General features: G+C 39.4%; 1 protein-coding gene across 2 annotated transcripts in view; it reads left to right on the plus strand.

The window, feature by feature from the left end:
• Positions 1-14,772, plus strand: part of TMEM117 (transmembrane protein 117) — a 231,681-nt gene that overhangs the window by 106,476 nt on the left and 110,433 nt on the right. For both annotated transcript variants that reach the window (XM_054178050.1, XM_054178049.1), the window contains exon 4: positions 322-421. In XM_054178050.1, coding sequence (XP_054034025.1) covers positions 322-421 — 100 coding nt within the window. The remainder of the gene's footprint in view (positions 1-321; positions 422-14,772) is intronic.

Consider the following 14,772-nt stretch of genomic DNA (forward strand, 5'->3'; position numbering starts at 1 on the left):
TACAAAGGAAAGCATAAATTTTTTATAACAGTTTATATTTCCAGAAGCTTTACATAATCCTAAGGTCTTTGCCCAGCATTATTTTAGCACTTTCAGTAGAGACATGGGCTGTAAAACCGGATTCACATTTCCATTTTTAATTGGAAATGACCCATCTTGGTTCAGTTCTATTTCAAGATTCACATCTAGCAGAAAAAGTGTTCATGAAAGAAATGGGAAAACTTGCACAGCTAATCATAAATTTTGTTATTTAAAGCGAGTTCTTTATAACTGCATTAAGCAAACGTGTATAGCTTACAGTCTGCGTTCTTGTTTCCACAGTGCATACATTATAACAGACTTCATGGGCATCAGGAATGAAAATTTTATGAAGGTAGCTGCAGTTGGGACTTGGATGGGAGATTTTGTCACAGCATGGATGGTAAGAAACATAATATTATGTTTTAAAAGGAATATGTTTGTTGGTTTCAAGGGAAAGAGGACAGGAGAAGAAAGAAAACACAATTTCTTGAAGTTTTCAAGTATTTCAACCCAGACAAGCAGAAAGTTAGCAAAGGCACAGCAACATCATGACAGGGTATTTAATTAGCTGGGCGTCCAGAAGAGTTCAGCAATATTTCATTTCTTCATACTGAGTGGGAATTTTGCCATTGACTTCTGTGAGGACAGCACAGTGGCCCTTCTTGGCTAGGAAGTAACATTATGACTTGCTGTTTGGTGAGAGAGTGAGTATAATGGCTAGAGATAAACAAGCCTAATTTAAAGAATTTGAAAAAAAGAAGAAAAATAACTGAAAGATGAGACAAAGATGGATGGAGAAGGGAGTAAGGATGCAGTTACAACCCTGAATTTGTAAGTAGTCCATTTGATGTGAAACTTACCAGAGTAAGTTTGTCTCTAATTTAGGATTTAGAAGAATAAAGTTTTCACTGGGATTATAATTGTTATAAAGAGTCCCTCCTGAAATATGGGCAACAAAAGATGAGCTTAGTGGAAAAAGAACTAGAAACTAACAGCTAACTGGGAACAAAATGAAGAATATGCAGATAGTTTTATTATTCAGGAAAAACACAAAGTAATAAAAAGATAAGTTTTTAAATTATTATTATTTTAAAGTAAGATGAGGCTTTAATGATTAGTGTAAGCAAGAATTTTTACAGTTATGATTGTGACATTCATTTAAATTGGGGAAAGAAGTCCATGATCTTTAAGCTTGCAGAATTGGTTTAAACTAATCTATTTCTTCCCCCTCTATTTACTCCAAAGGATCAACATCATTTTAGAGGAATTCATTAACACGTGGAACATTGCCTGATGGTGAATGTTTATCACACATCACAAAAAGTGTACCTTTAGTCTGACTTATTTTTTTACTACTTCTTTTTTATGGGTTTCTATAGCTTTATGCCACTATGGAAGGAAAGATGATGCATAAGCTAAGAGAGAGGTTATGTTCATCAAACACATTCTACTTAGAGCTCCAGTGACAGACTACATATAAGTTACATTACCATAGGCAGCATTCAGTGTTCAGTTTATTCAGTCCCTCTTTTTTGTGTGTGTGTGTGTTGGGTTTTTTTGTTTATTCATTACCTTGGGAAAAACAGTTACATGCAGCATTATATAAAGCCTGGAAATGACTGAATTCAAGAGGCATGATAATTCTGATCCTTCTCCGTGTACTCAAAACCCTCGGGTCTTTTCAGCAATGGAGGCATAACTGGATTGTGCCACAGCACATTCCAATGGTAGATGGAGACAAGACTGGGAGAGAGACTGGGAGGAATAGCAGAGGCAGTTTGGAAAGGAGAGGCCGTTTATGAGCTCAGCTGGTTCTGTTAGCTTTCAGGAAGACAGCGCAACATCTCCCCATTTGCTGCAGTGCTCATATTTTCTATCATAGAATTCATAGAATCAATAAGGTTGGGAAAGACCTCAGAGGTCAAGTCCAACCTATCACCCAACACCTCATGACTAACTAAACCATGGCTTCAAGTGCCATGTCCAATCCTGCTTTGACACCTCCAGGGACAGTGACTCTACCACCTCCCTGGGCAGCACATTCCAATGGCCAACAGCTCTTTCTGTGAAGAACTGCCTCCTCACCTCGAGCCTAAACTTCCCCTGGTGCAGCTTGAGCCTGTGTCCTCTTGTTCTGGTGCTGGTTGCCTGGGAGAAGAGACCAAGCCCCACCTGTCTACAACCTCCCTTCAGGTAGTCATAGAGAGCAATAAGGTCTCCCCTGAGCCTCCTCTTCTCCAGGCTTAACAATCCCAGCTCCCTCAGCTTCTCCTCATAGGGCTTGCACTCAAGACCTCTCACCAGCCTCATTGCCCTTCTCTGGACATGTTCAAGTGTCTCAGTATCCTTAAACTGAGGCACCCAGAAGTGAACACAGTAATGTTTGAGAAGTTTCTGTGAAGAACCCAGTCATCCTTAGTCTATAAAGGAGAAGAAGAAAAAGTGGATGTAGCCTTTAGTTCATAGTGAAATTAAGATCTTATTCCCTATTTAATTGGGAATTTTGGAAATAAGCAGAAAGAAAGCAGAACAGATGGATTCCATTTTAAGACTGAGTAATCACTTATTATCTCACTGACTAGTTTGGTGACACAGTCTGACTCAATTCCTAGTAAAATCAGCAATAGTCTTTTTAGTGTGTGTAATGAAAGTAGGGCCATGCTATGGGTGCATAGGAGCTTCTCCTTTGTATCTCTGGACAGGAACTGCTGCTGAAATCATCTTTGCTGAAATCTGTAGTAAGTATGAGATGTTCTAAATGAGTCTCTGAAGAGGGGAATGGCTTCAATGCACCTTTTCTTCTTTAAAGTCATGGAACTGTATTCTGCACCTGCTTTGACATGCTCTTCTGCTCTCACAAAATGTACTTTCTGTTCTGAAGAGTGCTTTTGAGGCAGCCACCACAGAATTTGACACAGTAGGATAGCTTTGAAAAAAAAGGTTGGATTCCACCCAGAGAAGCCTATAAACTCACAATTATGGTCACCTTCTGGGAGAGTGAGCAGTTTAAGGAAGGAGCTGCTTTCAGGGCAGAACCTTTCATGATTCACATCAGATGCCCTCCTACCCCTCTGTAAAACTGAGCAACCTGCTGCAGATGTGTTTTCGTAAGGTACACAGTCCCAAGTAGGTGTTGTAAGGCATGTTCAGGAGGACCTGAGTGAATGGAGCTGAACATTGACACAGAGAGCAGAGTACAACTGGGGCCTCCTCTGTTCTTTATAGCCTCCTGGGGAAGTGAAATGGCCTGCTTTCCTCCTCCTTTCCAGTCACTGTTGGCTTTTAGATTATACAAAACCACACTGGGTGATGGGGTTTTGGATCTCCAAAGGTTACATGCTGTCCCTGATACTTGCACCGTATTGAGATATTTGCTTACCAGCTGCCTTTGCTGTTCACATTAAAGACATATCCCTGCCTGCAAACCCAACCTGTGTGTGAGTCTAAACAATGTAAGTTTGTTATGTCTTCCTTAGACCTTTCTTGCTAGTATTATCGAAAGCTAAAGCAGTCAACAGCAGTCAGAGGCTGGCACTAATCTCTGAATGTTCCAGGGCCTGATTCATTTGACAAGGGATCCTATTCCTGTTTACCATCCTTCTGAAAGGTAATTTAATTGAGATTCTCTTTTGCCTCATTAATTTCTAGAGGCTACTGAAAACATTTGAGAGATCACTGAGCACACGTCATCAGAAACAATGATAAAACCAAGGGGTGGTTTAGTTTATTATTCATCAAACTGGTATGCACCAAATCTCTACTGGCATATCCTTTCTAACAAGGAGAAGCCAAGACTTCTCTCAGCACTATGCTTTAGCACAGTACTCGGCACAACGTCTTAGGGTGCAAGGTGAATCATTGTCATAACTCATGGCTGTTATTTGTGACACCTTCATTTGACTTCAGTTTGACTCTTCCCTCACTTGTGAAGGCCTGTGAAGAATGCCAGGACGATTTCTGTCTTTTATCACTTTAACAGAGGAATTGAAAGGAAGGCAGAAAACTGTATTCCCAGAATAGTCTGAATTAGTAGGTCACCACTTGTTCCACTGACCCATTATCCAGGACTGACACAGGCACATCTTATCCGCTTGGGTGGATGGATTTGGAGGTAGAGACCTTCTGCATAAGACTTCTTCCCAGGACATAGTATGGGATTTCAAAAGGTTATTACTGAGTGATGAATCCACACCTAGCTTTCCTCATGCATGGAACTGGATTAATGTCCCCGATATACACAAGTTGCCTGGGCTTCTGTGAAGTGTCTCAGGTGAAAGAGTCATGTCATTAGATGATCATGCCTACACATCACAACATATAACTTGTAGTAGAATGCTGCTGCCCTTAATACAGTTCTTCTGTGAGCAAGATTTTCTGTTCTGTGAGATTTTCAGTGTTAGCTGAAAAAGCTCCAGAAAATGTACTTACCCAGCCAAAAAACTAGGATTTCAGTCTTATAATTCTAGAGGACAAATCTCGCATAGCTCTTTGTTCTGGCTGTGCTAGTCATGAAAGAAATACTTTTTGTTGTTTTCTTCTCATTCACATTCCTCTATTAGGCAGTTTTTCAAAATCTTCATCCTCTGGTGAGGGAGGCTTCTCTGTTTTCCCATTTTATGAAACTAGCATATCTTACATGACTGGTTATTGGGTAGCTAGCAGGGGGCCTGTGGCTGGTTCATAAAGGACACTGTCAGACTGAGGCCTGCTCATGTAGTCCTTGATGTTATTAACAACAGTAGACAGGTTTAAGTGAATGGCTACTGCTGTCCAAGCACATAGTAAATCTGCAGACTGCTAACCCAGAACTTCATTCTGTCATGTGCATTGTGTTAGAACTCAGGCTACATCTGTAAGAATTTAGCACCAAATATCCATCCAACTTAGTGTCCTGCCTCAAACTGTGACTATGAGTAGAAGCCTATCAAGACTGTTATGAACAAGGCAGTCCTGTATGGAAATGTCCTCTAATACTCTTTCCAACTGCAGTGTTGTGTATTTTATAACTCATGATGGATGTCTCTTCCCATTCTTGCCCAGTCTCACCTCTAGACCAAGTATGTTTCTTAGAATCCCCATAATTTATTGGCAGCAAGTTCCAGAGGCTACTGTATAAGGAATGTTTGTTTTACCTTGTTTCCTACTAACTGCATTTGATGCCTTTAGTTCTTTATCGAGGAGACAAACACTTTATCCCTGTACACTTCCTCCCTAATGTTTATGATTTTGTAGATGTATATCATAGTTACTCTGATTTATCTCTTCTTCAGGCTGATGAGCTCTAGCCTGGTAAGTTGTCCCTCAAGCACAAGCTGTTCTATGAACTTGGTTGTCTTTGTTGCCATTCTTTGCAAATTCTCCAGTTTTGCTATGTCCTTCTACATGGGGGGATCACAACTGCCTACAGTGTTCAAGTAGTGAATGAATGATGGGGTTTACAGTGATAGAATGATGCTCCCTATTTTTTATTTCTTTCCTAATTGTTCTTAGCATTCTTTGTGGGGAGGCACTGACAATGTAGAGCAGGAGGAGCATGTTTTCATGGTACTGTATTATCATAACCTCAAGATCTTACTCCTATAACAGTCAGCTGAGGGCAAATCATTTCATAACAATTTATGATCCTAGAATTGTTTTGCCCCCTATACATCACTTTACATTCATCTGCAAAGAATTTCATTTGCCATTTTATTGCCAGGGACTTACTTCCGTAAGCACCTTTCTCAATTCTTCATAGTCAGCAAGCCATCATCCTTATTACTGTGCATAACTTTATATCATTTATAAAGCCTCACCTCACTGCTCACCTATTTTACCAGGTTGCTTAGGGGTATGATGAATGACTGCATCCCCTGCACAAATCCCTGTGGAACGCTGCTAATGACCTCCCTCCATTGCGAGAGCTGTCTGGCTAACCTACTTACCTTCTGTTCCCTGTCTTTTAACCAGTTATTTATCAACATAAAGACTTTCCCTGAAGCTCTAACTGTTGGGTTTCAATAGAAGCCTTAGATGAGGGATTTTTCAAAAGCCTTTTAGAAAATTCAGGTTAGGCTATTTCAACCACATCACCTTAATCCATGTGTTTTGTTGACCCCATTCAGTAGTCCTATTCTGAAATATCCCCAGTCCTGATGTTTACAGAGCCAGCCACTTAGCACTCCTTTCACAGCTTCAGGGTTTGCTACTGTCATTAGAGATACTCACACAGTGTTGGGTGACCCTGAAATTGCTGTTTCCATAAAAGACAAAAATTTCCAGCTCACAACTGTTGAATGTGTGGAACAGTATGGAGCCATCTTCATATGGCTTATTGGTGAAAGACAGCTTAAACTTCATATGTTCATTTTACTCCATTTGCATTAATTTTATAGAATCATAGAATTGTCAGGGTTGAAAGGGACCTCAAGGATCATCTTGTTCCGACCTCACATCAGTTTGCTCTGAGCCACATCCAGCCTAGCCCTAAAAACTTCCAGGGATGAGACTTCCACCACCTCCCTGGGTAACCTGTTCCAGTGTCTCACCACCCTTATAGTGAAGAACTTCTTCCTAACCTCTAATCTAAATCTCCCCTCCTCTAGATTTGATCCATTTCCCTTACTCTTATCACTACCTGACATCCTAAAAAGTCCCTCCCCAGCCTTCTTGTAGGCCCCCTTCAGATACTGGAAGGCGACAATAAGGTCTCCTCAGAGCCTTCTCCGTACTGAACAACCCCAACTCTCTCAGCCTGTCTTCATAGGAGAGGTGCCCCAGCACTCTGATCATCCTCATGGCACTTCTCTGGACACATTCCAGCATGTCCATATCTTGTATTTGGGGTTTAAGAACTGGACACAATACTCCAGGTGGGGTCTCAGGAGAGTGGTGTAGAGGGGGAGAATCACCTCTCCCAACCTGCTGGCCACACTTCTCTTGATGCAACCTAGGAGACAGTTGGCTTTCTGGGCTGCAAGTGTGTGCTGGCATCTCATAATTTTCTCAGTCCTTTTCCCTCAATGCCCCTTTGTTATATGGCCTGGGCACCATTTTGCAGATGAACAAAAACAATAGGTGGGTATATTTTGGTTTGTATGTTCTTGCACATAGGGTCAACAGAGCCTGAACATGGCTGTTAATACTACCCTGAAGACAGAAATGTCTCTGCTTGTGGTAGGACCTATATTCTGAATGTGTGGATGGATTACATATTTCAGAGAATGTCAACCATAAATGCATATTTTCTCCTTCCTGAAAACTGATATTCTCTATGGTACTCTTAGGCTGAACAAAGGTAGTTTGAATAAGTTTCTGTTATTTTCATAGTTTGTGGAATTTTTAAAGTTATAGCTCTGGACACAGGAAGCTGTGTCTGATAAAATCATTCTTGGAATCATAGAATGATAGAATGGTCTGGGTTGGAAAGGAAGTCCGAAGGTCATGTAGTCCAACCCCCTCTGCAGTAAGCAGGGGCATCCTCAACAAGATCAGGCTGTCCAGAGCTCTGGACCTGTCTTGACCTTCTTGCAGAGAAACATCTATTTTTATTTTATTTTTTTCCTTTCCTGCTGTACAGGCCATAGAGACAATCTAATTGTAGTTTGGAACAGAAGTGTTCAACTGCTCCAAATGCATACTTGATTAGCTCTTCATCTTGACCTTGTAAATGCTGGTGTAGTCTTTCCCTATAAATTTGAAGCATAATGGTCAGAAAATTAATCTTGTCAGTATATTAAACTTATCAGTATATTAAAGTTGTCAGTATATTAATACTGGTCAGTATATTAATGCTGTACAGTGTGGGGTGACGTGGCACGTGTTACACCAATAAACTTGTCTTCTGGTAGATACCTGGTACCTGAAAATTATGCTCTGTCTGCTCTCTTCTTTATTCATTTTTTTATTAAGATTAGGTGATTACTTATTGTTATTGAGACTTTTCTTTTTTTTATGGTTTCCAAGCTATTGGCAAGGGTTTTAACAGTATTTGGAAATATTTACTTTTGATTCTTGCCATTGTGATTCTGAAAAAATGGCATTTATTTTTAGAATAGGAGAACAAGCTCTTGAATGCTTTTGAAGTGCTTCCCTTGTGTCCATTAAGAAAGATTACTCGTGTCCTCATTTGCTCTGAGACATAACCATCTATGTTGACATCCTAGAGGAATGAAGAGTTTGTTGCCACTGTGCAGAGACGAGGTTGATTTACCTCCTTATTTCATCTCATAATGCATATGTGTTGTTACGGCATGCTCAGAAAAAGTGAGCAACCTTGAGGCTGCAGTGCTATCATGTAGCTGAAAGCAGCAGGCACACCAAACTATTGCAGTTCAGACAGAAAATAAAATACTAATGTGACTAAAAAATGAAATATTTAGCACAGGGAAGAACACCAGTATAAAAAAATATGCTGAAAGAAAATAGAACATCATCGTTAAGAGTAAAGAAGTCTCTGGAATTTTGGTATGGAACTTTTTAACTAAAAGAATACCCTCAGTTCTCTTCTGTTCAGGACATTCTATTCAGCAAACACAATGTTGTTTTATTTGCAATCAACAAGGAATCCACCATTTTGATGCACATTCCAAGACATTTTGGAGAGTCGGGAGTCTTGAATGACTGACACCTTTTCTAACTCCTACCTCTGTCAAGAACTGGAGATGACAATTCAGGTTATGATCAAAGTCAATCTTCTTGATTGTTTCTATTCCACTGACATATCAAATGACAAAATAAAACTGTAATTGAATTTGCAGTGGCATCTGAAATACTGTATAGCTAACAACTCTGCTGTTCTTCAGTATTGGGAATGAAATTAAACTATGAAGCATGAAGTGGAAGAAGCAAAATGGGTGACATGTTACTAATCTCACTTGCCAGACTACACAGAAATATGACAAATAGCATCATTGGTGGCAACGTGTTTCTTTCCATTCAGAGAAGCATCACAATACCATTTGCCCCTTTTCATTATTTATTTCTTGTTCTGCATTTCTTTCCTCTTTGTGAAGGCTGGTCCAGTTGCATAGCCATTCTGAAGCTAGTGGTTCTATCTCCAAGTGAAAACCCACATGTAAATTCTACGGCTGTTCATACGTCCAATTGTGAGAGCTGCTAATTCCCTGTTTCCATTTTGTAGGGCACGGATGTGCTCACATGCTGCTCTGCTTCTTGACTGGTACTTGGTTATATAAGGTGGAGTATGCCTGGTGTCATCTGAGTTCATCCAATCATCCCATCAAGTCATATTGCACTATTATTTATTCATTGATTGACACTGTAGCCATCTGTTCATATGCTCTATAGATTATAATTATCTGCCTTTTCAAGCGTGATCTTTTTTTGTATTCCCCTGTTACCTTGTCATTTGAATTCTGACCAGGCATTGCCAGAGGTGTTACTTCATCCCTGTCTGTTTCCCAGCTGGTGAATTTCTTCAACTCACTGTCACAGCAGGTTTCTTTGTTCATAACCATGTCCTGGTCTTTAAAACATGTGCTTGGTATATCTAGCAGCAAAAGCTTCAGGATTTTCTTCTGAAGAAGGACACAAAAAGCCCTACCTCAGTGTTTAAGAGCAAGAATTGGAAGTCCCAAAGTTGTGCCTCAATATACTCCAAAGCAGCCATTGACAGCTTTCTATGACAAGCAAAAGTATTTATAGGAGTTCTTGTGACTCATACACACATTTTTGTGACCTTGAACTCATGTTTATGTACCATTTCCCTATCTCAAAAAGTAATATCAGGACTTTTGCTTCTGGACCAGACAGTGAAATCGATGATAAATGGTCTTACCACAAGAACAGAGATGTTTCATGCCATCTAGAGAGATTATGATCAGTGTGAGATGCTCACAGTGAAAATTAATGCAGTGCCCTCATAGACTCATTGGGAGAGACTGGAAAAGACAAGAAGTAAAAGGATGGAGAGAGACCTTTCTATGAAGCCTTCAACAACTAGAGCCCCAGCTACTGTCAGTGATCACCAATACAGGGTTTGCTTGTGCCAGATGCTTAGCTGAGCTTTGCATGATCAAAGCATGGAAAAGGGTTTCCTCCTGGGAAGGCACAGAGGCAAGAAGTAAGTCAGGGAGGAGCATGATGTATCTGTTCTAAACTGGCTTGAGGTAAGAGGAGCATAGACAGAATGGAGGAGGCTCAGGAAAGTGAAACAGCTGTTTACTGTTTAGATGCTACAAGTTTTGTGTTGAATGCCTTGACTCATGCTGTATTTCTTCTGAACTGGGTCTAGTTGGAGAAGTATAACAAAATCTCTTCTCTTTTTTGATTACATTTACTATGTTTTGGTTTTATTTAATTATTATTCTAAAACTGAAACCAGTTCTGTCTTTTGTGAGGACTTCTGGGATAATTTAGGGCATGGTGAGATTCTGTGGGTTAATGCACTGTAGTTGGTTTCACTATTAAAACACAAAGTCTGTTTCTTGCTTAATTGCTATAGCATTTGCTTATATCCTCCACCCCCCCTTAAAAGCTAAGTAATGAAAAAATAGATTCATCAGGCAGGTGAGAATTCTGCAAATGTGGTCAGAAAATCCATGGCACCTTGGAAAAGGAGCCTGAGTGCACACAGCAGACTTCCCAATGCATATTATTCTGACAATAAAGTTCTTTCAATTCCAGAACAGTGATAACTATTCTGAAACTTCCAGTGTTCTGGGGTGATTTAAAAATGCATGAAGGATCATGTCAAATATTAATGGGAACTATTCTGTTCTCCAGATCTTGTAGATGAAAGATATGGCTCCATCTTTTTCAAAAGACAAGGTGTAAGGAAGAAGATACATTTTTCTGCACCTCAAATCATATCCAATTGGTAGCTTCAATTAGCCATACAGATATAAAGACTTAGGGGTCTATATTTTCTTTACCTCTTTATCATACTGTCCTTTGCTGGTTTTATGCAGAACTGTTTTTGCTTCTTGATGGTTTTTATGCAGCAGATCCTGGTTGCATGTATTTAGAAGCACAAGACAGAGTGCCATATATACTAAAGTAACTATGCAGCAGTTCTACATTCTGACATGATGTAGTCCTTATAATCAGTGTGAATGAGTGGGTGTCAGAAGTGCTGCAGAAGTGGGACTCTAGAAATAACATGTTCTTACTGAAGATCTTTGAGTACAGATGGTAAACTCTTAGAGTCTGTAAGATGGACATTTCCTCTCTGGAACAAGTCTGGTTCTGTATGAGATTGCAAGCACAAATCTTTTTCACTGACTGACAGAAGAAAAGAATTTTCTTGCTGGAACTGAAACTGAAGCCATTATCTGAATAAATCTGCCAAGCTGTGTAAAAAGAAACTCTATGACAGAAAAGGAAGAGGTTGTTTGCTAAGTATTTCAAAAGGAGTATTGAATTGACCATGCAAATTCAGAAGAAGATCTCTAATGGATTAAATATATAATATATAATAAGACCTTCTCTATCCACAGGGAGAGATTAGCAGCAGATGGCAGTGGTACACAGCAAAGCATTTCTTTAAATCTGAACTCCTTCAGGATCTGTAGGATGAACTATTAGGAAGTCTGTAAAGGGAAAAGAGGAAAGAAGGTTGTTTTTTTTATGAAAAGCATATTATGGCACTCTTGTCTAGCAGAACTGTGTATAAAATCTGTACTTCTCCACAAGGGAGAGCATGGTTGAAACTGGGAAACTAAGAACAGACTATTGCTACTCTTAAACTGCATTATTTTGAGGTATGGGTATTCAGCTGAGAAACTTTATTATGCGATTGGAAGCTGCAGATGCAGCTAGTGTCTGTTTTACTTCTGTATAGACTTCTCTTTTTACACTTCTCATTTCATATTCCCTAGACTGTAATCATCACAGATGAAATAGATGATAAATTCCTATTGTTTGGATTTAATCTCACTCTGTTTTGTAGAGGAAATATATGTGCACTATGGCCAGAAAGAACTGGTCTATATGTCCAAGTTACCAGAATATCATTCTATATAATGTCAACAGCTATATCTTATTCTATGTAATATAATAATATTATAATAACATTCTATATAATAAAATTATATAGAGTTATATTGTGTGTCATCTATAGATATCTGAGGGGTGGGTGTCAAGATGAAAGTGCCAGTCTTTTTTCCATGGTGGCCAGTGATAGGGCAAGGAACAACAGGCTCAAGCTAGAACACAGGAGATTCCACCTCAGCACGAGGAGACACTTCTTTATCGTGAGAGTTATGGAACACTTCTCTGCCCAGAGAAGTTGTGGAGCCTTCTTCTCTGGAGACTTTCAAAACCCACCTGGATGAATTCCTGTGTGGCCTGCCCTAGGTGATCCTGCTTTGGAAGCAGAGTTGGACTTGATGGTTTCTGGAGGTCACTTCCAACCCCTAACATTCTGTGATTCTGTGGTTCATTTGTGTTGAATAATGCCTGATAATCAGAGAAAGTTATTGTTGCAACAGCCACAGTACCTTAACGATGGTATCCTGTGTAGCTATAGGTCAACTCAATCCACATATACTGAAGACCAGAACAAAATATCAGAAGAGCTATTGAGCAAGTGCTTGTGTAAATACAGCACATAGTTACTTTTCCTGTGTGTTACTGTACAATGTATAGTTTTGTTGTAATATGATGTGAGAAATTTTCTTTTGATCCACCCTGCATCCAACTGAGTGAAGATTCCTGACTTGTAAGTAAAATAACTAGCTCCACCCTGTATATATGGAAGATGATAGTAAAGCTGAGCCTAAAATGGAGAAATCTCAGGAACAGTCAAACTTGTGATACTGGAGCCAGAAAGTCAGAGGTTTTATAGCCATAATTTTGGCTGTGCTCAAGAAACAGTGAAAATTCAAAATGTTCAAACACAGTTTCTACAGAAAAAAAAATCATCAGATAGGGCAGTTTCCAAAAGCTCTTTGTTGTCAAACCCCAAGTCTAACTTTAGTGCAGTTCTGCTGACTGCAGCAGACTTAAAAAACACAATTGCTTCTTAAAAACTGAAGTAGTAATACACAATGTTTCGATGAATTTGAATTCCAGCTCATGGTAAAACATCATTTAATAAAAGGCTCTCGGTAAGATGAGTCTAATCTTGTCTTGTTCTCTTTTATTTGTTGTTCTACATTACTTGAAATGAGAACTCGAAGTACTTTTTTAAATGGGGAGAAAGATTGTTGAGTTTCACTTAAACATTTTTAAGTACCTTTAAAACCTCTATTAAAAAGCTATTTTTGTAATTTCTTACAGTACTACGCTTCTCCAAATCACAAAAGAGATCACTGCCTCCTACACTAGCAGTAATAAAAAAGGGTTTGCATTTTGCAGACATTAGGGATTGATCTTTATAGCAACTCATAGAGACAGGTATGCTAATGTGCCCCTGCTTTACAATAGAGAACTAAAGCAAAGGAAAAGGGAAAGAGATTAAGCCTTTTGAGGCCAAATTAATCAGGTGTTACCCACAGCTTCCATTAAAGTTACACTGACCTTTACATTAGTGTAACTGATAGCAAAAATTTATTTTGTGCAGCAGATTCTCAGTCCTTATACCTTGCAGTTGAAAATGCCTTGGTGTTTGTCTAGGTCAAGTAGGGAACTGGTGATGGAGCTGAGACAAGAGCCTGTTCTCAGCTTTGTATTCATATCATGGAATCTGTTTTATCTGTCTCCATTGATGGAACTGTTACAATGTATCCTAAAGGTACCTTTTTCTGCAAAAGTACTGAATAATTTATTTCATGAGAAACTGAAATGGCCTGTTTGCACTGAGGATACATAAAAGTAAAGACCTGTTCTGGGTTTTTATTTTAGCTCGTGATAAAAGTGTATTACAAGGTGTCTCCTTCTGAAGGGGTGCTTCCAAGTGGTGGGATGCCCGGGACTCTGCTTCCCTTTCTCCTGGCTGCAGCTGTGTATGAACCACAGATGACACAGATTTTTCTATGAATGTTTGTCCTGTGCCCATTTCTGAAGACCTCTGGCCTGCCTTCTCTTCCGCTTTGCATTCCTTTTATGCTTGCGCAATTCTACCAGTGTGAGAGAGTTTATACTGACGTCTGATTGTGGGGAATCAGATCACGCATTGAGGTCTCTTAACTTGAAATTAGGTGGATCTTTGCTTACATTTTTGTCATATGTGATTCTGTAATAATTTGTTATACAACTCAGCATCCCAATTTTATAGTAAAGAAACGCTCTAAGCAGAATTATTAGATAACATGATCCCCTTCATAATGGAAAGAAGGATTATCAAAATGAGGATAAATCACGTAGATGTAATTATATCTGTGTGCCACTGGCGAAAGTCCAGCAGTAACGCAGTGGCTAGCTCTAGTTACAGCACTGAAATGTTGTATTAGGCTGGCTCGTGCTTTTCAAACTGCAGACACAGTTTACACTCACCCCATTTTATCTCTCATAGGCCTCCAGAACATCCACAGCAGATGAGGAATAGCTTTTCTCTGTCAAAAAGTAAAGTCCCAAGTTACCTGTTTGCCACATGGTCTTCACTGTAAGAGAAGTGGAAAGTGGGGATATCTGTATTTTGCTTGGTTTAATATGTGACCCACTACTTGACCCAGAGAATGAAGGTAGGATTTGTGCAACCAAATGGTGGTTTGGTCATAGACATAGTATGATTTACATTCAGACAGCTACAGATTTTGAACTTTTCATCTGAGCTGATTTTCTTGGCTATCGTAATAATCCTTGGAGAGAAAAAGGCCTGCTAAGTCATTGGAGTGTAGCTGACATCTGAAATGATGCAAATGAATCTCA

Source organism: Dryobates pubescens, chromosome Z (genome assembly GCF_014839835.1).
Source record: "Dryobates pubescens isolate bDryPub1 chromosome Z, bDryPub1.pri, whole genome shotgun sequence".
In the NCBI taxonomy this organism is placed as follows: Eukaryota; Metazoa; Chordata; class Aves; order Piciformes; family Picidae; genus Dryobates; species Dryobates pubescens.